The 26,355-nt window shown below is 43.6% G+C and overlaps 1 protein-coding gene across 1 annotated transcript in view; it reads right to left on the bottom strand.

Moving 5' to 3' along the window:
• serpinh2 (serine (or cysteine) peptidase inhibitor, clade H, member 2) overlaps positions 1-26,355 on the bottom strand; it is a gene marked incomplete at both ends in the record, with an annotated part of 153,035 nt that overhangs the window by 119,883 nt on the left and 6,797 nt on the right. Inside the window, 2 exons of the mRNA XM_080741499.1 lie at positions 17,085-17,130; positions 25,408-25,605. Coding sequence (XP_080597625.1) covers positions 17,085-17,130; positions 25,408-25,605 — 244 coding nt within the window. The remainder of the gene's footprint in view (positions 1-17,084; positions 17,131-25,407; positions 25,606-26,355) is intronic.

Genomic DNA, 26,355 nt, shown 5'->3' with positions numbered 1-26,355 from the left:
GAGAGGCCCTTATTGTGCTATAGAGAGAGATCTCTCTCTATAGCGCTGCTGCTACTCAAAGATTTGCCATTTCAGATCATGACAAGTGACAAGCCAGTGGGCCAATTACGTTGTTGTCGGGTGGAAACCTTGTCGGGTCCAAAACCGTTTGTTTTGTATTTATCATTTTAAAAATGATTTAAACTAGTGAAAACAGCCGATCTACAAGCACACAACGCCTCGCGGTGCGAGGCGTTGTGTGCTTGTTGATCTGCTGTTTTCACTACTTTTGTGCAACGGCCTTATATGATGAAGCAGGGCTTTGCTTTGCGAAAACTTGGAGATAAAAATGGAACGAAGGCCGACATTTTATTTATTTATTTTTTTCCTAATGGCCGGCATGGACCGGCCGGGAATGAACTGGCCGTTCGGGAGTTGGCCCGCTTTTCCCAATGGCCAGCACGTCCCTGGACCATGCTCTAACAGTATTTCTACACTGCAGTGTCGATACTTTTACTTGAGTCCTTGTGAGCAAGACACTGAACCTCTAACTGCATTTGCATGGTTGACTCTGGTGTCGGTGTGTGAATTTGCACCACATTGTAGCATATAATTAATCCCTGATTTATATACTCTGTTGTGTGCCGTGTGCAACACCAGTTCGCATCTAGTATAAATCACTCTTAGTGTGTAAAGTGTTGCCAACATAGCAATGTTGCTGCCAGATATGCTAAAACCTTTCAGACTCATCTCGCAACTTATTAATCAAATCAGCACCTAGCAACAAATGTATCTACTTATCTACTTTTACCTAATTTTGAGGAGTGTCGAAAAACGCACTTCCCTCTGACACAAAAACACATTTTCTCTGAAACACACGACATGCATCGTGCAATTGACATGCACTAGTGACATAAAACGTGTCCTTTATGACTTTTCCAACTGAAGAATGTGATCTAAACTGACACATTCCATGTCACATTCTTCAGCATTTGGAGTTAAATGAACATAGACGATTTTTGTAGTGTAAAACTGGGGTCCCAAAGATGAAAACTGATGCTATTTGTACCCTCTCAGAGTTACAGACCCCTTAAGGGTCCATTTGGACCCCCGCTGGGCCCGGAACCAGACGTTGAGAAACAATGAATTACAGTAAGGTTGTTGAGTCATTTTTCTTTAACGATGTCATGAACGTAATGATGTCATTCAGAAACTCAGCTACAAATCATTGCAACTTCCGCTGGCAATTAGTCGGCGACACCGAATACGTAACATGTTCCGTCATTGCAATGTCTGTGAACGGGCGAACATGGAGTACAGTATATTGAACTCCATGCACACCGTAATGTGCATTTTGTGGTTAGAAAGACTACAGAAAGAGCTATTATAAAGCTATTATAAATACTCTTTATCCACTCAGCTACAGTCAATAAGCTATTACCGCCATTACCACCAAGAACATACTGTACAGATCCTTGTTAGACATAACGTCGTTGTCGGGTGGAAACCTCGCATCTCCACGTTTCACATTTGTATGTTCTTTCGCAAAGTAAAGCCCTGCTTCATCGTACAAGGCCGTCGCACAAAAGTAGTGAAAACAGCAGATCTACAAGCACACAACGCCTCGCGGTGCGAGGCGTTGTGTGCTCGTAGATCGGCTGTTTTCACTAGTTTAAATCGTTTTTAAAATTAAAAATGCCAAACGAACGGTTTTGGACATACAAGGTTTTCACACGACGACGACGATAATTAAGTTCATAATATATCACCTTAAGTGCCAGTAGAACCAGAGACCACCGTACGTTCTGCCACAGAACACAAGACTAATAATAACAGCATGTAGATTGTGAAATGACGCACAATCCTGTGAGCACAGCAAAAAAAAAAAAGCAGAAAAACAAATGAATATTCCTGACTAACTGGAATTCCAGTCAACAAGTCACAGTCTCCGTTGCGTATTTAATACCACACACAGAGCAAAAACACGTGTCACGATTTATGACCAAATGTATCTGTGGCATTATTCACGATAATTACAATCAAATGCGTACGCCACGACATGTGCGCATACCCCTATCCCTGGGGGATTCGGCGTAATTGAGTCGTTATGTCACCACTCAGAGTGGGGGCAATACGTACTCTGTGACCAAACCATGCTGCTTATTCTGTATCAATTTTATGCTCTATCAATTTGTTTTCTTAGCCACATGAACAGTGACATCACAATTCTGACTTCTGAGCATGTCAGAGTATGCGACCGTTTGGCGATCTACAAGCTCATCCTGAATCTCCAAGTAACATTTGAGCCATGGTCCAACGTAATCAAGTTTACTTATGTGCAGGTTACTGTGAGTGTGAAGGAAACAAGATTACTTGAATTCATTTGTACCCTATCCCTATTATGAAGGTAACATTCAGCAAATATAGTAGATCAACAAAATGTCGCAACTCAACGTGTTGTGACGTATATCAGCTATTTATGTAGAAGAGATTTGATGTAGAGGGAAGAAAGTAGCGGAGCCATTATAGAACACTAGGTCCCGCCAGTCAACTCAGTATACAGTATATAGGGTTTAAATTATTCAAGTCAAGTGTGCAGTTCAGGAGATGCAGCGTCTAGGGCTGTGAACCAATATCTCTTTTAGTCAGTATAGTCTAATTTGAGAATGAGACATTAGGCCTCAATGAGATCAACATGAAAAAAATAAAAAATAAATCAATTATGGGGGCGGCCGTAGCGTAATAACGTAATAGTTATGTTATTACGCGTAACTATTGCGTTACGCGTAATAACGTAACGTTACGTTATTACGCCTATAGCTACTCAGCTATAGGCCATAGATGAGTGAGAGAGGCCGTCTGGTGGTCAGTAGGTCACCGATTCGACCCCCAGCTCACCCAGTCTACTGTATGTGTGGAAGTGTTTTCTATTTTTCTATTAAGATAAATTAAAGTATACATGAAGTCTCACCGTAGCCAGAGAGTTACATAGACTTAGAAAAGGTTAGGGACTGGCCGCTAAGACAAAGAAACACTGTCAAACAAAAGCAAAGACATGAATTAAACCAGGGAGCAGGGACCAACTGATTGATTGTATCCATAATTATGTGCACTATTGTCTGACTGAGAAAGGTATCAATGTGGCGCTTTGAGAAACAATATTTAGCTGCTGTTGTAGTTTAATTTAATATGTTTCCCCGCACTCACATGTCGCACAAAAAGCAGTTCTGCTATCCTGCAGCTGAACTGTTTTGACCCGATCATTATCACCTTATTTAACACAGACCTCCATTACAGCCAGAGGCTTACCTGAGATATGTTTTGTGCCAAATCTGGACATGCTGACTGGTGAATCAGACCCTCACTGGAATTGAGTTGGAATTGTCTCGTGTAGCCAGATGATCGGATATGTCCTGTGCCTACCGATATGTCTGGGGAAATCTAAATGCATTGAATGGTCCTGGATGGTGGAGAAAAGCAGTGCTAACAAGCCTACAGCCACTGCTTTGAAAACCAATCAGGATCCACGGATTGAGCCCGGTCCTATAATAAAAATAGAAAGATCAACAGGAAGATGACATTTTATAATGCGATGCGATGTGAGCTTGTAGTTATTTTCACTATATTTGAAATAAGGCTTAAGTGGTTACATAAAGTACTTTTCCCCTTCCTAAAAATGGAGTCAAAATAAGTACAATATTTGTCTTTGAAATGTAGTATGCAAACAACAACAGATTTTAAGTACAGTAAACGTAGTGTGTTACTATGTCGAGTTTGTCGACCACAGGTGGAGATCTCTGATGTTCTGGCGATATGTGAGAGACTAGGTCTGACCACGTGACACTAGTCGTTAGGCTGCACAAGGTGACGCCAGCTCAAATCATAGACTGTAAAAAGAGCGATGGACAAAGCTACGCCCAAATACTCTACAGACGCTAAATGAAGCCTATTTAGCAAGCGTGTGCATGCCACCATCTTTCTACATCCTGTCCTGAAAGTTTGATTATTATTATATTTATTATTATTATTATTGAAAATGGAAATGGTACCAGGATTCTATTGGTTTGGACCACCCAGGGTGGGTCAATACATGCTATTGGTTGGGATCTGGGTGAATCAAGCTAGCCTCACCCATACTACGGCATATGCTATTTTATCATCAATTTTAAAATACATGGGACCATAATTTAACAAAACGCATATCATGGTGATTGAAAGAAGACTTTAAACTATTGACTGGAAGCATAAAGTATTTATGACAATGTTTATTAAGGCAATAAAATCAAGTGTAGAGTTCGGCAAAAAACCATTCACACTTGCAAGGAGCGTAATACTTTTTGGTACCAGCTGGGGGGAAAACAGCGAAACTAGCGGCCATTCAATGTGAACTTTCTCTTGACGTCTCTTCCTGTATCGCCTCAACTTGCAAGGCGGATACTATGCCCTTGGCTCAAATGTAGCTAGCTAGCGCTCACGTCAGATGAGCTCCCCACTTTGTAGAACAGCAGAGTGCGTCAGGTAGACATATGGCGTTGAGCGATGAGGCCGCCGTCTCCGGGTTTGCCGGGGCGGCGCTCTCTCCCTCTCTCCGTAATGAAGGGCGTAATTACGGCCTTGATCCGGGCAGCGCACGTATACACGCCATGTTTGGTTGTCGTCGTGACAGACGAGAGATCAGCCGGACAGAAGGGGTGGCGGCTGTCTCTGGATTTGAGGTTGTTTTTTGTTTTTTTTCCGCCGGAGCCCGGGCTGTAATGAAACAGGTGGAGGAGGCATTAGTTGGAGGTGGGAGCTGTAATCTGGGAGGCTGTCGGCTTAATTACCGGCGCACCTTGTCATCGAGCGAGGCGCGCGCGAGAGCAGATTCGCGCGTGCACATTACAAACACACGCACAAACACACACATACACGTTGATATTACTACAATTGTGAGGACAACAATTTTAGTGTGGCAATTTTATAAATGCCATGTTTTAAATTATCTTTTGGCCATTTGTCACCCTAACGCTAAAGCCTGAGTCATACTTACTGTGCGTGAGGGTGACAAGCATGAACAATAGACGCTCTGCAACAAACAATGTGTCACACTGTTTTTGGTGTGCAACACAGTCATACAACATATCGTCGATGTCGGGTGGAAACCTCGTATCTCCAAGTTTCAAATGTGTATCTTCTTTCGCAAAGTAAAGCCCTGCTTCATCATACAATCGCACAAAAGTAGTGAAAACAGCTGATCTACAAGCACACACTCGGCTGTTTTCACTAGTTTGAATCATTTTTAAAATGATAAATGCAAAACAAACGGTTTTGGACATACAAGGTTTTCACCCGACAACAACGAGATATACATTATACTTTCAGGCAAGCCCCACCCCCAAACCTGTGACCTCTAAATGGCACATCCTAACCCTAAACATGAATCCTTTCCTAATTGTAAGCCCAACTCCCCAATGCCCATATAAGTATATGTTTCAACCATAAAACAGCACTTACTCAAAGTGTTGAACCAGGATAAGTGTCCTCACAATATTTCTCAGCTATGTTTGCCAGGACATTTGGCCCCTCACAAGTATAGCAAAGCAAGCACGCGCACGCACGCAGGGCACGCACGCACGCACACACGCAGGAGTACAGGAGAGAAAGTGAAAGAGAGGAGAGCATAAGAGGAGGGAGCAGGAGAGAGGGAGAGAGAGATAGAGAGATATAGAGAGAGAGATAGAGAGAGAGAGAGAGAGAGGGGGGTGACACAAGCAGGGCAGGGATGTAATCAGCAGCCTGGTCCCAATCATGTTCCCTCTCTCGTCCCATTCACTCCACCGCCTCGCATTTGGACGCATTAAAGTTGCCTAAATTATTTCATAAGCATCCTGGCCTTCTGTGCCAGGCAAAAGAAGAATGCAAGGAGAATGATGTACACGGGCACTGTTAGACCTAATTATGAATCCTGATTAAGGCTTTTAATTAGCCATGCCGGCACTACCAGTTGGAGAGGTCTGTGTGGAGATGGAAAAGACAGAAGGGGGGAGGGGGGGGGGGGGGGGGGGGGGCAGCACTGGAGGAGGGGGTGGGAAAGCTATGGTTGGTGGCAGGGGTGTCGCACCAAATTCTGGGCCCTGGGTACAAGGATTCACTGCAGGCCCCCCACACAATTATTTTGTGCTTTAACTATTGAAATATAGCAGATATACAAGCTCACAGCGAGTGCCGCACTGCAAGCTTGTAGATCTGCTATTTTTGAAAAATCATAACATTTGTGCAAGTTTCTGAATATTTCAAATCCTTCTAAGGTTTTTTGAAAAAACAGTTTCTATGTCGGTGGTGCTCATACCTTTTCATGTGAAGGACCCCCAAAATTATATGTATTTGGCCACGGACCCCCATCTCAAAATATTTAGTTCCAGGGACCCCCAGAAGCAAATTTTGAGTTCAAATGTTCGCTTAAGAAAATACATATATTCAAAGATTTGCACACATTTTCACGACTTTTCAAAAATAGCAGATCTACAAGCTCGCCGCGCTGTGAGCTTGTATATCTGCTACTTTTCAATAGCTAAAGTATAAAATAATTAAGGCCCCTCCACCTTGGGCCCTAGTTACTCAGTCCCACTTCCCCCCCTTTGTGACACCCCTGGTTGGTGGGGAGGGGGAGATAGGATCGGTAGAGAGAGAGAGACGAGAGAGAGAGAGAGAGAGAGAGAGAGCGCAACAGGGAGATCATTAAAGGGAGAACAGACTGAGGAATCGAGGAGAGTAGTATAGTAGACAGGATAGGGGAGGGGGTGGGGGTACAACAAAATTCTGACCACACACGACGCACATCCTTAAAAGCCACGGGCCGCGTTCTGTTTGTGGAAACGGCGTTAATGTGCGATGCGTTAATGCGCGGTGGGGAGTATAAAAAGCCTCATTTGCATCGCACAGTGCACTTTAATTTCCTGCCATTCCAGGCCTGTTTGGGCGGTGGTGGCAGGGGCGTCACAAGGGGTGGGGGGGGACTGAGATACTAGGGCCCAAGGTGAAGGGGCCTTAATTATTTTATGGTTTAATGATTGAAAAATAGCAGATATATATAGCTCACAGCGCGGCACCGAGTGCCGCGCTGCGAGCTTGTAGATCTGCTATTTTTGAAAAGTCTTTGAGAATGTGTGCAAATCTTTGAATATATGTAATTTTTTTAAAGCGAACAATAAAACTCAAATTTTGCTTCTGTAGGGTCCCTGGAACTAAATATATTTGAGATGGGGGTCGGTTTGGGGTCCTTCACATGAAAGAGTTTGAGCACCACTGACATAGAAACATATAGGTTTTCTCAAAAAACCTTAGAAAGACTTTTTACGATTTTTCCAAAAATAGCAGATCTACAAGCTCGCAGCGCGGCACTCGTGCCGTGCTGTGAGCTTGTATATCTGCTATTTTTCAATAGTTAAAGCACAAAATAATGCGTAATAATGTGTTCCCAGTCTAAATGGGTTAAACCCCTCTCCCCCTATGAAGAACATTCATGGGGGGCCCGCAGTGAGTCCTTGTACCCAGGGCCCGGAATGTGGTGCGACACCCCTGGGCGGCGGTGGTGGTGGTGGCGGCTCTACGCTCCCAGAGAGCAGCATTCTATCTCCCAACCCAAACCACGGCACGGCACGGCTGTCTTCTTGTGAGGTCAGACCCCTAAGTCGGAAATTGCAGACAATCTATCCATCGAAGTAGCCATTAATCAAATATATATATATCAAAATCTCAATTCCGTATGCGACCCGACCTGACCCCCGGCGCATTCATTTGGCTCCGTGGAAATGTCAAGCCGCGGCACGCGGCGAGCACATGCGCGCATAGAGGGAGGTATTTGTGGATGCGCTCTCCCGGGGAACAGATGTGTGCCTGTCACCCCCGCGAGAATAACGGGCCAGGGGCGTCGCACCCAAATTCTGGGCCCCGGGTACAATTGGATTCACTTCAATTATTTTGTGCTTTAACTATTGAAAAATAGCAGAAGATCTGCCATTTTTCGAAAAATCTTGAAAACTTTGGATATTTCAGATATGTTTCTATATGTCAGTGGTGCTCAAACTTTTTCATGTGAAGGACCCCCAAAATTATGTGTGTTTGGCCGCGGACCCCCCCCATCTCAAAATACTTAGTTCCAGGGACCCCCCAGAAGCAAAATTTGAGTTACAAATGTTTGTTTAAAAAAATATATATATTCAAAGATGTGCACACATTTTCACGACTTTTGAAAAATGGCAGATCTAAAGCTCGCAGTGAGCTTGTATATCTGCTAGTTTTCAATAGCTAAAGTATATAATTGATTGATTGATTGATTGAAGACTTTATTAGAAGTTTGCATAGAAAAAGGTCATGACGGTACAGTTCACTGGTACAAGGTCAACTAAAGGGAGATCCTAGAAAAGACTAAGCTTGAAGTATCTCTTAATTAAGGCCCCTCCACCTTAGTAACTCAGTCCCACTCAGTCCCCCCTTGTGACGCCCCTGATAACGGCAGACATGATTTAAGTTATATTCGCCACAGCTAGTGTTGGTGCAAAAAAAAAGAAAAAAAGAATTCCCTCTGATCTCTACACGCTCGCTGAAAGAGCCGACTGTTCCGTTGATCCCCACGTTGCGATGCATCCTCCTCACCAAAGATAAGCGTTCGTTGGCTTGTTAAGTCTCTTCCGCCCTCGCCGAGCGTCCCTGTTGTGTTCCCTCTTGTTCTGCTACCCATCTGGCATGCCTTCTCGATGTTATCCCACTTTCCTAATTTCTCTCCATTTCTCTCTCTGTCTCCAGCGCGATTTATACTTCGTCGTACGCCAGAAACAGCCGATCTATAAGCTCACAACGTGTCGCGGACGCGACACGTTGTGAGCTTACAGATCGGCTATATTTTTGGCACCCGCACTAGCTGCAGCCATACGATGAAGCATAAATTAGTAATTTCTCTCTACCTACCCTGTTTTTTTTCTCTGTACTGTAATTTGGCACAGGCCTCCTCTCCTCCCTTCTCTCTCTCTCTCTCTCTCTCTCTCTCTCTACTTCACATCTCTCGCTCTCACCTCAATTTTCGGCTGCTGCATAATTAATTAGCAGCCCTGTTCACTATCAACGCAATTACTCCCGAGAAGAGAGCGAGGGAGCGGCAGGGAGGAGGGGGGGGGGAGTGGAGAGGGAGGGAAAACGGCCAAAATGGAGACGCCGTGCAGAAGAAAAAAAAAACACGGAACAGAAGAGAGAGAGAGTCAGAATAAAGAATGACTTTTAGAGGTACATAGTCAACACGGGCTAAAAAATCTAAGCGAAGAGATTTTTTTCGTGGGAGGAAAAAAAATGCAAAACTCCAGTTCGGAAGTCAGCGGGGATCTGAGGAAAAATAGCTTTTGGTGCAAAATAGAGGAGTTTTAGGCCTCCTGAGCCACATGAAAAATGGATGGGCTCTGTTTTTTTTTCACCCACTGCAGGTCTATGGGATATGGTGTAGCCTTATGCGTATGGGGTTTGTGAACTACCAAGAAAAGAAGGTTCTTTAAGTTCACTAGTGCGTGTCTACATGTCTGACCATGAGACATACCACAATGCTGAGAGAATGCAGGTCGTTTCATTCATTCAGTGACATTAGTGTCCTTGCCATTCGCTAAACCACTTTCCCTTTACAGTAAATTGTCGTTGTCGGGTGGAAACCTTGTATGTCCAAAACCGTTTGTTTTGTATTCGCGTTGTGTGCTTGTAGATCAGCCGTTTTCACTACTTTTGTGCAACGGCCTTGCATGATGAAGCAGGGCTTTACTTCGCGAAAAAATGTACAAATTTGAAACTTGGAGATACGAGGTTTCTGCCCGACAACGGCGATATGTGATAAGCGTATAAGGAAGAGCAGTTTAGCACTTATGTGGACTTTGGTCATGTCTGTAAAAAAAAAGGCCCTTGGCGGAGCTGGAACCATTACTTGCTCCGGTTGTGGCGCTGCTGCATAACATGGAAGCCAGCCCTGTGAGGATTCATGGGGATAAGAAGCCATTTGTCTGTCCACACGTTGTTAGCCAGACGTCATCGCAGAGAGTTGGATATGTGGGAGCCGTCCGTCCGGCATCCTGGCGGAGGAGCGCGAAGGGGGAGCGTTGTCGCATATGGAGACACTTCACCACCAGAGAAAAGGCATCCTCGAGAGCCTGGCAACAACCAATCAACAGATGGACGTTCAGTTTCTCTCGGCTTGTAACTCTTTTGTCATCGACGTGCTTACTGTATAACTCACCCAGTGCAATGAATTCCCCTCCTGGGTCCAGGAGGGGAAAAATAAAAGTTACTTTTAAATATAAATCCTTGAATGTCTCTTTGTCTATATCTGTGCTGGTTATTATGTTGTTAAATTACAGTAAATTAACTACAAATACAAAATGTAACAAAATGGTCACTTTAACAAGGTTATAATTATATTCTCCACACTTGTATTCTCCTCATCTTGCAGAATGGTACAGTATATTCCCAGGCTCTGCAGGTCAGCTGCACAGGTGCAATGAATTATTGTTAATTGTGGCACGTTTACTAACATGCCAAGTTTAGCTGCACTTGAACAACTGTTCCAGGTTGCCATATCCAGCCCAAGAAACCGTAGAAATGGGGGAAAAATAGAATGTACTTCTTAAAATAAATGTATCATGCCTGTTGCTATGCTAAGGTATGGCAACAAGACACCAGTCATGTTGCCATACCTTAGCTTTTTCTGAACTAACGCCACTGTGTGTGAAGCAACGCTGCTTAAATGTCGTTGTGTACTACTTTGTTGTGTAGCACGCGCTGCGTATGACTATACGGCTCCCAATGCCATCAACTCAATTTGAATATGAGTCATCCTTAAGTTGAAAATAAACATGTTGTTAATGCATGTGTGACGAAAAAGAGAGAGAAAAAGACAGGGAGAGAGAAAGAGAGACGTACAGAGCTCATCTCTAGTCCATTCAAGCTCATTTTGATTGCAATTTCCATGGCTGTGGTCTATTGAAATAACAATTCCATGAGCATTAATGACGGAGGCACACAAAGGAGCAGCCAGTAGAAAGGAAAAATAATTTCAAAAAGCGTGCACGCGTAAGTCGCGCACAAGCACGCATACACACGCGCGAGCGGACACGTACATAAACAACACCAGACAACCTGGATGGTAGTATTCCTAATTATAGGCAAATGGTATTCATGGATTAATTTTTTTCGTTGCAGCGTTTTATCATCCTGGTGTGTGATTTGCATTGAAATGTCTCTGTCGTGTTAATTGTTTACTCTGGGCTAATTAAAGCCCTCCCGCCATTAACAACGATCAGCGCTCGCTGACTCCTAACCGAGCTCACACAGATGGGGGCCTGGGGTGGGAGGTGATACAAATGGTAAGAGTCACACTGCTCTTAACCACTTAAACCCTCTATATACCACTGGTGTCCAAACACTGGGTCAGGACCCATCGGTGGGTCACAGACATTTTTTATGGGTCCCTTCATTTTTTGGTTTCCTACATTTAGTTTTTTGATTATTATTATTCAAAAACATTTTCAAAAGACATTCCCCAAAACGTTTTTTTTTTTTTTTTTTTTTTTTCATTATAAACCAATGATTAGGCCTATATTTTTTTCAGTAATTTCATGAAGAAATCAAAGAAAATGTTAAGAAATTCCATAAATTAGTAAACAAATTTAGTGAAAAGTAGTGAAAAGAAGCTGCGTTGTGAGCTTGTAGATCTGCTGTTTTTACTAGTTTGGGTCCAATTGGGCAAACGTCTGATTTCTCTTTTGGGTCACAAGCTAAAAGGTTTAGGAAGAACTGCTCTTAGGCAAAACGGACCAGAGTTGGCTCCGTACTTGGTCTGCTCTCGTTTGTAGAGAGCATTGTGACGCATTGTGAGCTTGTAAATCTGCTATTTCTGCATGCCGAATAATTCCCCCAAGATGGCACTATACTGTTGGGTTCATGTGCTCCACTTAAAGCCATACTGTGTAAGATGCCCAACTAGTGGTCATTAGCCCTATAGCAAACCGCGGTCGCGTCCGCGTCTTTCGGACGTTTTTCGTACCTTCAGACCCCCGCGTCTGCCTCCACCTCGCTGAGATCTATCTTTTAAGGGGTCCCTTGTTCCTGTGCGTTCAGTAATTCCAGAGATACGGACTCCTTCACCCTGCCTGGTAGGCGAAATTACCTAGAGAAGGGATGGTACAAACGGGCGACAACAAATATGGCTGCCATAGCGACCCCACTTCAAGATGCGCTGTGATTGGCCGGCAGTTGTATAACCCTCGCTGTGATTGGCCGGTAGTGTGATGACGCAATTTTGGCGCGAGATCCGGTCCACGGCAAGGATCTCAGTTTACATACAGAGAAGGCTTTACAGGCTGAAATTCACGGCGCGGATCTTCTAAAACTTTTGTGATTTAATAGTTAGGAGAATTTTAAGATTTGTTTTATAAAAAAAGTTACATAGTACAACTTTAAGCTCACAACACATCACATTAAGTCGCATTGTGAGCTTGCAGACAGGCAAGAGTTTGACATTTTGAGTTTTTTATTTTTTTGCCATTTATTTATTTTTAATATTTTTTTTTTTTTGAAAAATGATTTAATGATTTGCCGAAAATATGGACGCCAGGGGGATGATGAAAGTGGTTAAATGTCATGACTAATTCTCTCCATTAATATCTCTTGTGAGCTTGCAGAACTGGTATTTCTTGCCATTTAAAAAAAAAATACTTCTTCGCCTATATTGACTTGCCAAGAAAATCGGGACGCCATGTTGAAAGTGATCAATATTGACTTGAAGGACTGAAGGAAAGCCTCTGTGGTGGAATCGAACACATCTTTATTCACATCATTATCCGTGGAGGATCTTAGAAATAAATGTATATGGTGAGCGTAGCCGTAGCGCATTTCCATTCAAAGCCTGCTGCGTGGACCTGGTGTCAGGGATGAGGAAGCAATCAGTCCACAGGGGCCCAGGCAGGGGCGTCACAAGGGGTAGGAAAGTGGGACTGAGTTACTGGAGCCCAAGGTGGAGGGGCCCTAATAACTTTATCTATTGAAAAATAGCAGATATACAAGCTCACAGCGCGGCACCGAGTGCCGCGCTGCGAGCTTGTAGATCTGCTATTTTTGAAAAGTTGTGAAAATGTGTGAAAATCTTTGAATATATGTATTTTTTAAGCGAACATTTCTAACTCAAATCTTGCTTCTGGGGGTCCCTGGAACTAAATATATTGAGATCGGGGTCCGTGGCCAAATACATATCATCTTGGGGGTCCTTGACACACAATTTCACGATTTTTCAAAAATAGCAGATCTACAAGCTCGCAGCGCGGCACTCGGTGCCGCGCTGTGAGCTTGTATATCTGCTTCCCATCTGATTCCCATCATAAAACAGATTAAATTAGACCTAACCAGGTGGATGGAGCTTCCAATATCTTTCTTGGGACGTATATCTGTCATTAAGATGAATATACTCCCAAGAATGTTGTACCCCATGCAAATGATACCTAGTGTTATCCCTAGTACTTTATTCAAAGATTTACATAGAACCATTTCTGCATTTATTTGGCAAAACCGACGCCCTAAAATGAAACTAGAAAAACTCCAACTACCAGTGGAAAAGGGAGGCCTAGCAGTACCAAATTTTCAGTATTATCATTGGGCAACAGTAATAAGTAACCTGTCAGAATGGTTAGAACAAGACCCAGAATCAACATGGCTGGACCTTGTACCTCAAGGAAATAAAACGTTATCAATACCAAGCCTACCTTTTATTAAAGATGCTAGAGTATCACTGGGTATCGGGGACAATTTCATTGTGAACAATACTTTGAATATATGGAATAATATAAAGAAGGCATTCTTGATGTATAGGAAATGGTCTTTTTATGCACCGATTGTTAACAACCCTAATTTTACTCCTACATGTACTGACCCCGGGTTCAAAGAATGGCATACAGTAGGAATTCAGGTTATAAATGATCTCTACCAAGATGGTACGATGAAATCTTTTGAACAACTCCATGAGGAGTATGGGCTACCCAGGATACATTTTTATAGATTTCTGCAAATTCGAAGTTATTTAAATTCTATACCCCAATATAAAGGAGGAGGACCGGAGCCAATTGAGATACTTGTCAAACAAGCCTGCCAGCTGAAAAAGAAAAAAATTAGTTATATTTACCAAAAATTGATCTCCTTCAGGGAAGTTAATAATAATATCAGCAGGCAGGCATGGGAGCGAGACCTCCAAATTACAATATCTGACCAACAATGGAAAAATATTATGTTACACAGTAAAAAGATATGTAAGAATTACAAACCCCAGGAAATACAATTTAAGATTATACATAAATTACAAACTACACCCTACCAAAGGAGCAAATATGATAAAGAATGTTCTGGGAAATGTTTAAGATGTAAGGAAAAAGTAGGTACATATGTACATCTAATGTGGCACTGTCCAAAAATAAAGAACTTTTGGGAAGAAGTTAACAATCAAATAACAATAATAACTGGGTACAGGATTGAAATCAACCCATTACAATGTATCCTGGGTTTACACCCAACCATACCGGAAGTAAGGGGGTTTAAAAGACTACTCAATATTCTATGGTACTGTGCAAGGTTGACAATACTGCAACGGTGGCTTGATGACGATGTACCGTCTGTATCAAACTGGCTTCACAATGTTCTGCAACTGCTCCCACTAGAACGGCTCACACATGTTCTCCAGGGAGACTTGAGTGGGTTCTTCATAGTCTGGGGTCCAGTTGTGGAATATTTGGGGGACGAATATTCTGATATTATATGGAGGGGTTTCGCAAACTAAGAAACTATGAAAGGGGGGACGAAAACTCTAACCCCTTACCTAAAGACTGTGTATCTAATTTTTGGGAGGCAATGAGTGTAAAAAGAAGATGATGTTCGTTTATATGTTTACATGTATGTGAGTCCAAATGTGAAAGTCAACTGTTGATTGTGGTTAGCCAAGTGAGTCATGTCATGTCAGTTTTTGAAAAATGAAAAAATAAAAAGATTGAAGAAGAAGAAGGAGTTAACAGAGCAGTTAAGGGGATGACAGCTCAAGTGACAGGGTGTGTGTGTGTGTGTGCGTGTGCGTGTGCGTGTGCGTGTGTGTGTGTGTGTGTGTGTTACTATACTTGTGAGGTTCAAATTTCACCACACAAGCATATAGTTGAATTTGAGAAATATTAGTCATTGTGAAGATAATTCTTCCGGTTCTTTTATGATGATACGGTTACAGAATATTTGGAGATTAGGTTAGGTTTAGGGTTTGGAGTTATGTCTGATTCATACTTAATTGCAAGCTGGCTTAGAGTTAGGGTGTTGCCCACCAAAAAGAGCAGATCTACAACCTCACACAACATGTCCAGTGCAACACTTTGTGAGCTATAGATCTGCTATTTTCTTAGGGTTTGGATAGAGATGAGGGTAAAAAAAGAAAACAGAATTGGCATTCATAAAATCGCTGTCCTAAAATGCTGATAACAATACAAACGTGGGTTGTGTGTGTGTGTGTGTGTGTGTGTGTGTGTGTGTGTGTGTGTGTGTGTGTGTGTGTGTGTGTGTGTGTGTGTCCACTCGTGCGCCCATGTGTGGCACAGAGATGGCCTTTTTGTTGCGTTGCCCGTGTGTCAGTCACCGTTAGTCGGCGTGGACGTGTTTGTTAGCGCGTGTGTCTCTCTCCATCACCGCGTGTCCATCCACATTAGCCGCCACGCAGAGGGTTAAGTGGCACTGCCGGAGGTGCACGGCCACAAGCCACTGCTTATATCTTCATTTGCGGCTGGCAGCTGGAGATTCTCTCCCACGCAAAACCTCTCTCAGGTCACGTATGTACGAAAGTGTGTGTGTGTGTGTGTGTGTGTGTGTGTGCGTGCGGATGAATGCACACGGAATGTGGAATAAATGGAGGGTGAAGAGACTTTGTGTGAGTGATGGAGAGTGTGCGCGTCGGTGTGTGTCGGTGTGGATAGATGGAACGGAGGCCATAAGTGAATGTAAGGCAGTGGTGGAAAGTAGGCCTATAGCTAAGTGCATATTTACTCAAGTACTGTAGACTGAAGTACAACCTTTAGGTACTTTACTTGAATATGTATGGCCATTTTACATTTGACTTTATACTTCTACTCAGTGGCGTAACATATAGTAAGAGCGGGCCCCAGTGCAGGCTAATTAGGACGGGTGGTTAGCATTTAGAATAGGTTAGCATTTTAGCTAACCTGAGTGCCCACCGCGTCACTATATGGAACTACAGAACAGAACAGTATCTGTATTTCTGAAATGCATAAATGTCATACGTACATTTGGAATTGCTTGTTTTCCTTCAATGTATCTGTTTTTTTTTTTGTATATGTCTGTTTGTTTAACACATCGGATGCCCACAAGGGGCGCCAGAGCCCCAGCTAAGTGCCCAAAGTCACTCCATAGACTTCCATAGAAGAAGACAAGGCCCCTTTGCGTCAATGCATGCGCGATGACGTCACTTGGTCACATGAGCGCAGACAGGATGTTATTGTGTAACATACAGTAAGGGCTAGTGTTGATTATAGCTGTTCATTGCCGATCAAAATTTGGACATTATGCCACACGCGGCCACAGTTTTAGCCATAAAACAAACATCGGAGATAAAGGGCTTTAAAGATGAGGAAATGCATTAGTATACGGACCAAAACGGCCGTGCGAAGCTCCCAGCGTCGACTCGAAGCGACTAGCGGTTAATGGGCTACATCCATGCGTAGCCCCAACCTAACGGTGAGGTTTAAACATAATACTGTAAATACAGTAAACACGTCAATGCGTTGTGGGCCTCCAGCGAGAAATTGTCGCGTAGACACCTCGTGGGCACCCGCTGTGTTAAGAAAATAAGGAAGCACTATTTAAATGTCTGATTTGAAAATGTATGACTTATCCTGTGCTTGACAATACAAAATATTTGAAACGTGAAATTCACAAACGGAGAGAATTGCTTAAACACACAGTGAAAGTGATACTAACGATGGTAACTTGCAATGATAATAAATAAAAAGATAATGTAGCTAACTCTTCCTGACGTTACGCAGGAGAGGAAACAACAGCTAACCTACCTGAGGTGGAGCTGTGTGAGACTCTGCTTGTCCTTCGTGCCAGTAGCTATGAGGATGTACAACGAGACACACAATGATCACTCTGCCAGGCCAACTTGGAACTTGGAATAATAGATGTAGGAAGGACTCTGACCTCTAATGACACGTTTAGGGGGTTATTGTACTGATTGCACTGTGAACGCGGTCGCCTTTCCTTCGCATCCCACTGATTGAAATGGACACTTTATTAGATTGGTATTGCACTGATTGTAATGGTCACATTATGTGCTTTGGGGCGGGATACGGTCAGGACTCAGGACACTGCTGGTGTACTGTATATTGTTCTACATGGACAGAGCTTCTTGTTTTACTTGCCCTTGTATTGCTGTATACAACGTTAGTTTCCTTACTCTGTGTACCTGCAACTGTAACTTAAAGTTATACCATGTAACTTTTTTTATAAAACAAATCTTAAAATTGTCCTAACTGTTAAATCGCTAAAGTTTTAGAACCCCCACTCTGTTATTTTCAGCTTCTGAAGCCTTCTCTTTATATGTTTTCTATGAGTTGTGAGGGGGGGAGAATTTCCCGGCAAAATGATGTCATCTCCCACATGATACACTACCGGCCAATCACAGCGCCGATCATACACCACCGGCCAATCACAGCGAGTCTTGCTGTCTCTAAAGGAAGTAGCTTCCCTCAGCAACTGTGTTTACATTGGTGAAGGAATCTTGCTTGCTACTCCCTCAATCCTGGTCTAAAAATGATGGGAGATGGCTCTACGGAATCGTATCGGCGAGGCGGAGGTGCTCGCGACGGCCGTGGTGGTCCGCGGACCCCCGTTCCGGTGGTCCGCGGCGACTCCGGCCGAAAAAAGCAATACCGCTACTGACCACTAGTTGAGCAGCTTCCACAGTACAGCTTTAACTGCTGTGCTGCATCGGTGCGACTGAAATCTGCGGGATCAATAAAGGTATCTCTCTCTATCTATCTACTTGCAGCATGGTGGTCGTTTACACTTTACACACACTGAGGGCAGCAGTGGATACTGGTGTTGTTCCCTGTTTAACACACCGCCCTGGTGCGACTGCGTCCCCTGCATATTTGTTACTTTGTAAGTTACTTTGTAAGATAGATTATTAATATTATTACAAAACATACATCAATTAAGCCCATTTTATTCTTTGTCTATTCTAAAATAGCAGATTTCAATTTTCGAAATAATAATTTCGATGTCAATACTTTTTTTATCGTTATACGTAAAACATTTGAATACAGGAATTTTATAGACAGAATATTTCTACATTGTGGTAGTGCAACTTTCACTGAATAATAATTTAAAAAATCAAACCTCGGTTCGAAGTGGAGCGGTGAATTTGAGCAGTTCCAGGTAAATATATATATATATATATATAATTGAACTCAAGTGTCCATGGCATGAGTAATCAATTTGAAAAAAGTCAACTCAATCTGAGTTCCCAGAGGTAATTTCTTCCGCCACTAGGTGGCGAAAACAGTTCAAACTCAACCAGATAGTTGTGGGACACTGGACACACATTGTTGTGGGACACTGGACACACATTGCTGCTCATAGCGGAGCTGTGCTTCACACCGCTCCAAAAAGTCTTCCTCCACAGTGTGTGTGCGTGTGTGTGTGTGTGCGCGCGCGTGCGTGTGAGTGTGCAGAGATGGAACAGTGGCTCTAGTATATTGAATGTAGAAGTAGAGGAGCTTAATCTCCATTGATGAGAGAGGAGAGATCACAGGTGAAGGTTGTTTGTTGCCGGCGAGATCAATAGAATTCAAGCCGCAGGTACGATTGGTTTTGTGGAAAACAATCTGTGGAGCAAAACACTTGGGAATTCTACTTACAGATGGAGGCAGAGCCACCCCCCTTCGCTTTCTACTCCTCCCTTTCTGGAAAACAACAAAAACAATGGAACTTAAGCAGGAACTATTTTCATGTGAATGAAGTTCAGGCAAGTGCACACATAGACATCAAAAGGGGGCTTGAGCCCCTGCCCTTTTATCCGTCTGTAAAAAGTGTCCTCTCCAGATGATGAATGCGGTTTTTACTATGGTGAAAGAAATGCAAATGCCATCTTTCCATGCCATACCTGAAAGCAGCATTCAAGAGAATGGCCTTGTCCAAACTCTCTTGAACTTAAATGCAGCCTCTTATGTCGAAAGAATAGCCCTCTCTGTGTAGAAATCTCATAAACAGCTGACTGGCCTAGCTGCCACGGAAAGTGAGATATTTCAAGATCTTTACACACGGTGACACCGGAGGTGTGATGAATAGATGACACGAAAATTGCGAGCATTGAGAATATATTGCCCTCTGCTAGTCGTATAGCCGATGCCTCATTCGTTTATTCATTAACAATTTGATTTGCTTTTATTTGTGGTGAAAACTTGACCTTGATTGAGGTTCCGGGCATTAAAGAATGGTGTGAAATGAGGGGTCTGTGGCCTATAATGCATATCAAGCTGGGGGTCTTTGAAATTAAAAAGGTTGAGGCTCCCGACACACGTAGGTTTTATCCCTTCTCAAAAACCTGGAGCGAGGCGGAGGGTAAAGTTCCGTTCAATTCATTCCCTATGGAAGTCACATGTTTTGAAGGGAAGCTTCCCTTAAGCTTTCCTAATAAGCTTATGGTTTTCATAAGGTTTCCATAAGGTTTTCATAAGTTAAGTTGTAGGCCAGCAGCTAGGAGCAGCCACGCTGCTGGGAATAGCCTTGATGAGACAAAGGGGCGGGGTTAAACCACCAACCAATAGGAGAGACCGGGCTGTGCTGAGATGCCACTGGGTGGGGTCTCACTTGTAGTCTACATCACAGATATAAAGAGCTAGATGCCTCGTTCGCCTCTGCAGTTAATTGGAGCGATGTGCAAAAGTTCTAGTCCGGACTTCCTGAAAAAACTAAGGGAACGCTGTCAGTCAAAGTGACTACTGGCCAATCACAGCGTGTCTTTTCCGTGACTTATCCAAGGACCACAATTCAATTCAAAAGAGCCAGTTCCGATGTTGCGCTGCTCAGCTGTTCTTATGGGGCTGTTAAGTATGACATCATTTTGTAGGCAGAGGAGAATTTCTGCCCCCAGTTTCCGTGAATCTTTTTACTATTTTTACTATTACACATTTTTCTTCTCTTTGTTGTTGAAGTGTGAAAGTGTTTTTTGTCTCGGATCTGCCCCCACCTGCCTCTGATTGGCTTACCGACTTCCGTATGTGTGACGCACGCGGAAGCAATGAACACGGAAGCGACGAAGATTCCCTTAGTTGCTCAATGCATACGCCCCCTAGCCGAAGGAGGCGTCTACCTTTCTATGTCTATGGTCTACATCAGAGCCTCTGGTCTGAAGTGAAACCGCCCACTTCACACAAAGCATTGTGGGAAGTGTATTTTTATTTGGATTAAGGTTCTGATAAGGTAAGGTTCTGATAAGGTTTTGATAAATTATATCACTTAACTGTCTGAACGCACCCTCAGAATCACTCACGTAAAATAGGTAGATTGCAGAATAGATCCGATCGAGCTGGAGAGCCTGTATTTTGTCTTGGAAGCGTGTGGCCTTTTTGTGATAATGTAACCTTCACGGAGTGAGAGGTGAGTGGTTGTGCTCTGCACTGCAGTGATTTTAAACACTCCACAACACGGCCCCGGGGGTCTCATTTGGCTAAGGCCAAAGCCTCACACTCCAAATATGACCTTTAAAAGCCCCCAATGTTTTCCTTTTCCTCTTCTTTTTTTTGTATGCATATATTCTCAAAAGGGTAAGAGTTGCAAATGGAAAATGAGCCCTTTTGGATAGTTAGGCTACTTGGAATTGTAGGCATTACATTTGAACTAGAAAATAGCTGAACTACAAGCCTTCGATTTGGCGGTGGTGGGCATGCAGGTAGGTACTTTACCCCTGTGCCACCTGAACTTGTTGTGTTGTTAGTGTTGTTATTTAGTAACATTTAATTTGTTTGTTGTGTTGTTATAGGATAAATGGTAAATGGTGCATTTATATAGTGCCTTTGTCCAAGGCGCTTTACAGAGATTGTGCATTACATTCACCCATTCACACCCACACAGTCATACACCAACAGTCATACACAAATGGTGGAGGAAACCATGCAAGGCACCAACCTTTGCCCACCGGGAGCAACTAGGGGTTTAGAGTTTTGCTCAAGGACTCTTTGACACTAACTCTGGGGGAGCCCGGGATCGAACTGGGAACCATTTGTGTTCTAATGACAGTTTCTCTACCCCTGAGCCACTGCCACCCGAAATCACCATATAGGATCACTATATCGTTATACAGTATTATCACATCCGAGACAACAGCAAAACCACCGCTTCCCACTGGCTTTGCTCACTGAGAGCTCAGTCAAGATATTTAGTTGTTTGGTAAACGTGTGGGAGGTAACATTTCTAATAACTTCCTTGTTTATGTTTTGGAATAGAGGGCTTTTAAATCGTTTATAGTTCCGGGGTGCTGCGCAGTCCTCACATCTGGAGTTCGGACCGCTACACTACGAGGCCCTCGCTTCTACGTCGCACGCCGATGCGACCAATATGCTCATATATGGAGATCTCTGATGTAATCATTATACTGAATGCCCATATACGGGCATGTGATGGTTATATCTGAGTCATATTGACATGGCTGCCGCAGCCGGCCTCTATATATGGTCATGTCTGAGTCATGGGTCTACCGGCTGCCCTCCCATTAGCCAAATTTGAATGTAGGATAACTTAATCCGTCTCTCAAAAAGACATCCGTGATAAAGTCTTTGAGAAGAGTTTTTCAAAGTGTGGCGTCTCAGAGGAGCATGCTGACCCACTGCTAACATTATGAAGTGTCTTTTTTTTGTCTTGTCACCTCCACCTCCTGAGGGACCTGGCACGTTGCCAGGCCCGTGCAGCCGTATCCGCTTCATCTCCGTGATGAGGTGATAAGATCACCTAACAAGATGACTAAACAGAGGACTCATCACTTTAGGACAAGGTTGTATTTTGTGGATGTAAAAAAAAAAAGCCTAATTATTCTACATACTACATTGTACGTTGGTGGTTTTCACATCAAGGCCCATTATTTATTCAGCATTTGAGCCACAGACTACCATTTGATGAGATGTAGCCTGTCAGACCCAAAACTTTGAATATTGTGTTATCGTTGCACAAGATTTTGTCCACAATTCCATGCTGTATTTATGTGTTAGGAGAGATAACAGGCAAACGTTGGTCAGAAATAGCAATTCTTCTACATTTTCTAAGTGTGTATAGATTTCTGGCAAATTAAGTAATGCAGGTGTTTAACACTCATTTTACTTTTGAGAGCGTAAAATGAAACCAAATTAAGGGTCCATTTGGTTTCATTTTACACTCTCAGGAGTTACAGATCTATAAGGGTCCATTTGGTTACCAAATCTGCACCACTGGTGGTACCCGAACCACTGGTTGAAAACCACCGTTTTGCAGCGCGATTTGCAGCGCGATTTGCAGCGCGGCGCGTTGTGAGCTTGGAGGTCGGCTATTTTCGGATAACACACTGCGATTCAAGTCAATACTGGAGATGTGGCGTAAGGGCATGGATTTCTACACAGAGAGGGGAATTCTTTCAACATAAGACACTGCATTCAAGTTCAGGAGAGTTTGGACAAGGCAATTCTCTTGAATACTGCCTTCAGGTATGGCATGGAAAGAGGGGCATTTGCATTTCTTTCACCATAGTAAAAACTGCATTCATGGTCTGAAAAGGGCACTTTTTACAGATGGATGAATAGGCAGGGGCTCAAGCCCCGTTTGATGTCTATGTGTGAACGTGCCTACATTACTGTATAGTTTCCCAACGCTATACTGTACAGTTCCAAACGTTGATTCCTCTCCTCATAATAGCTGTTGATGAACCACGTGATTGGGTGGCGGTGAGATCAAAGGCCGCCATGGCGCTTTCTCTCTCTCTCTCTCTCTCTCTCAACGGCCTGACTGTGTTCGTTGATTGTCAGCAATATTATAAAAAGCTCAGGTGCCAAGAAGTGACTCCTATGCTTGACTGATCATTCCCGGCGAACAAAAGACGTATTGAAATCTATGGCCTATGGTGGAACCGCCTGATTGGCAGAGTTATTCTATGGCCTATGGTGGAACCGCCTGATTGGCAGAGTTATTACCACGCTCAGGTGCCGGCCGGGCGTTTTGTGTGCTTAATGAATGGCTCCGAGCGGGTGTCACATGCCCGTCAGGGTACAATAGGGGAGGGTGACAGGGCTGGCCTGGCCCATCAGTCACCCCACTGAGAGGGTTAAAGGTGACACTGGCACCCCATCTGGCCCCACTATACACTGATAGGAGGGAGGAGGAGGGGGGGGGGGGGTGGTTGGTGGTACACGCTTACTACTTACTTACACCAGCGATTCCCAAACCTGCGCTGGTGGGCCTGCGAGGGTATTGCAAGTGCGACGCATTTTGAGCGACGCATTGTGAGCTTGTAGATCTGCTATTTTCAAACATTTCGTACTTTTACTTTTGGTACTTTAATTACATTTTGATGCCAACGCTTTCGTACTTTTACTCAAGTCCATTTTGAATTCTGGACTTATACAGAGTACTTCTACATTGCACTATTGATACTTTTACTCAAGTAAGAAATGTGAGTACTTTTTCCACCACTGTGAATCATAATGTAAAAGTGTAAATATAAATATTAAAAGAATAATTTACTGTAAAAACATTGCCATGGTATGTCTTCTTTAAACCCTTGAAAAATTAGTTTTCTTTGCGACACCGATAAACCTGAACTTCAGATGTGTTTTTGACGATTCAGTCGGAAACAACATCGGTTGATTATTAAACAATTAAACTTGCTCTGGAACTGCACACGGCCGGGCCCACGCATCTGACGGAGGGCTGTGAAAGCCAGTGTTGTTTTTGACAGCAAATTTTGATTTCGTTTTAGTCATAGTCTTTTGATTAAAATGTAATTTAGTTTTAGTCATAATTTAGTCACCTGAAAAGTTTTAGTTTTAGTCTAATTTTAGTTGACTAACAATCATAATATTTTATTTAGGCAACTAAATCTACAGTTGATTTAGTCAACTGAAATGTTGGCAGGCCTTGATGGCATCGGAATGACTGATTTTACACTTGGTTGCGTGCTGAAAATAGCAGATCTACAAGCTCACAACACGTCGCAACACGTTGTGAGCTTGTAGATCGGCTATTTTCAGCACGTGACACCTGAGAGCAACCAAACATGAAATGGCTCTCTTCTCCACTAGTCCATCCCTAACATTTTAATCTAGTTTTTATTTTTTTGACGAAATTGTCTTAGTCTTAGTTTTAGTCATCACAGCTTAGTTTTTTTATTTCGTTTTTATTTAGTTTTCGTCAGTGGAAAAAACGCAGTCGACAAAAAAATGTCGTCATAGTTTTAGTCGACGAAATCAACACTGGTGAAAGCAAGTGGTCCACGATCCAGACAAAGGGTTTGGAACCACTGTCTTACACTGATAGGCACAAGCACAAAGGGAGGGGGGGAGGCATGTATGTACAAACATGCTACCAGATAAGGCTGTGTGGCAGGCACACGTCGTGAATACAATAACACACAAACACAGAATGCAGGCGTACATCTGTAAGCAGCACAACGCACACATCACTGACCCCTTGGGGGGAGGTCAGGGGTGATCTGTCACGAAGATGACCCTCCATTGTGACAGATGCACGCACGCACGCATGCACGCACACGCACACACACACACACACACACACACACACACACACACAGTCGCAATCTTAATATAACCTTGGACGTATGTCCAAAACTGTCACTTGTCAGGTAATGCAAATATTATTTAGTCTCTTGTTAATACTTTTCATTGGTTAAATATTTATAAAAACCTGCACACACCCTTAAAACCACTTTCCCTTTAAACATTTTCTGAAAATAGCACAATAATTGCAGCTATTTATCGTCACTGTCGGGCAGAGACCTCGCATCTCCAAGTTTCAAATGTGTATGTTTTTTCACAAAGTAAAGCTCTGCTTCATCACACAAGGCTGTCGCACAAAGGTAGTGAAAACAGCCGATCTACAAGCACACAACGCCTCGGCGTTGTGTGCTTGTAGATCTGCTATTTTTCACTAGTTTAGTTCGTTTTAAAAATGATAAATACCAAACGAACAGTCTTGGACATACAAGGTTTCCACCCGACAACGACGATATGCTACTTCAGTGTGACACAAAGGAGGGCCTTTATTTCCGAGAGCAGAAAAACATAAAGGGTTGAAATAGGGAGATACAAGGTTTCTGCCCCCCGACGGCAACAACATTCAGGCTCACACCGCACAGTGTGTCACAGTGTCCCAGAGTGTCCCTGAGTGGCTGGCAGGGTGGTGACCTGGACGACCCGGCTCCACCACCGGGGATGGCATATGGGCCAGCTAGGGGACGCTGGCTGGGTGGGTGAGTGGGTGGGTGGGTGGGGGTGGGGGCAACGCAGGGAGACAAAGACACTGGCACTGGCTGGCACTGCCGCCTGCCTGGGACGTCAACACGCAGGGAAGCTCTGTTTACTCACACTACGATTTTGTTTGCCATCAGTCAGAAACCTCCTATCCTAGGGGCAGGGGCGTCACACCAAATTCTGGGCCCTGGGTACAAGGATTAACTGCGGGGGCCCCCCATGAATGTTAACTATTGAAAAAATAGCAGATATACAAGCTCGCAGCGCGGCACCGAGTGCCACGCTGCAAGCTTGTAGATCTGCTATTTTTGAAAAATCATGAAAATGTGTGCCAAGAATCCTATATGTTTCCATGTCAGTGATGCTCAAACTTTTTCATGTGAAGGACCCCCCATCTCAAAATATTTAGTTCCAGGGACCCCCCCAGAAGCAAAATTTGAGTTACAAATGTTCACTTGAAAAATACATATATTCAAAGATTTGCGCACATTTTCACGACTTTTCAAAAATAGCAGATCTACAAGTTCGCAGCGCGGCACTCGGTGCCGCGCTGTGAGCTTGTATATCTGCTATTTTTCAATAGCTAAAGTTACTACGGCCCCTCCTCCACCTTGGGCACTGGTAACTCAGTCCCACTTTCCTACCCCTGGTGACGCCCCTGCCTAGGGGGCCACGGTGGCACAGTCGGTAGCGCTATCGCCTTATTCTGTGGGCGCTGGGGGGCGTGTTCTCTCTTCCTCGTCATCAGTGCCAACACCCTAGGTGGGGTTGGTGAAAGAGACGTTCTGTGTGGAGTTTGTATGTTCTCCCCGTGTCCCCCCAGGGT

Source organism: Nannobrachium achirus (assembly GCF_963921795.1).
Source record: "Nannobrachium achirus genome assembly, chromosome: 14".
Taxonomy (NCBI): domain Eukaryota; kingdom Metazoa; phylum Chordata; class Actinopteri; order Myctophiformes; family Myctophidae; genus Nannobrachium; species Nannobrachium achirus.
The sequence above is the reverse complement of the archived record's forward strand: the minus strand, read 5'-3'. Positions and strand labels throughout refer to the sequence as shown.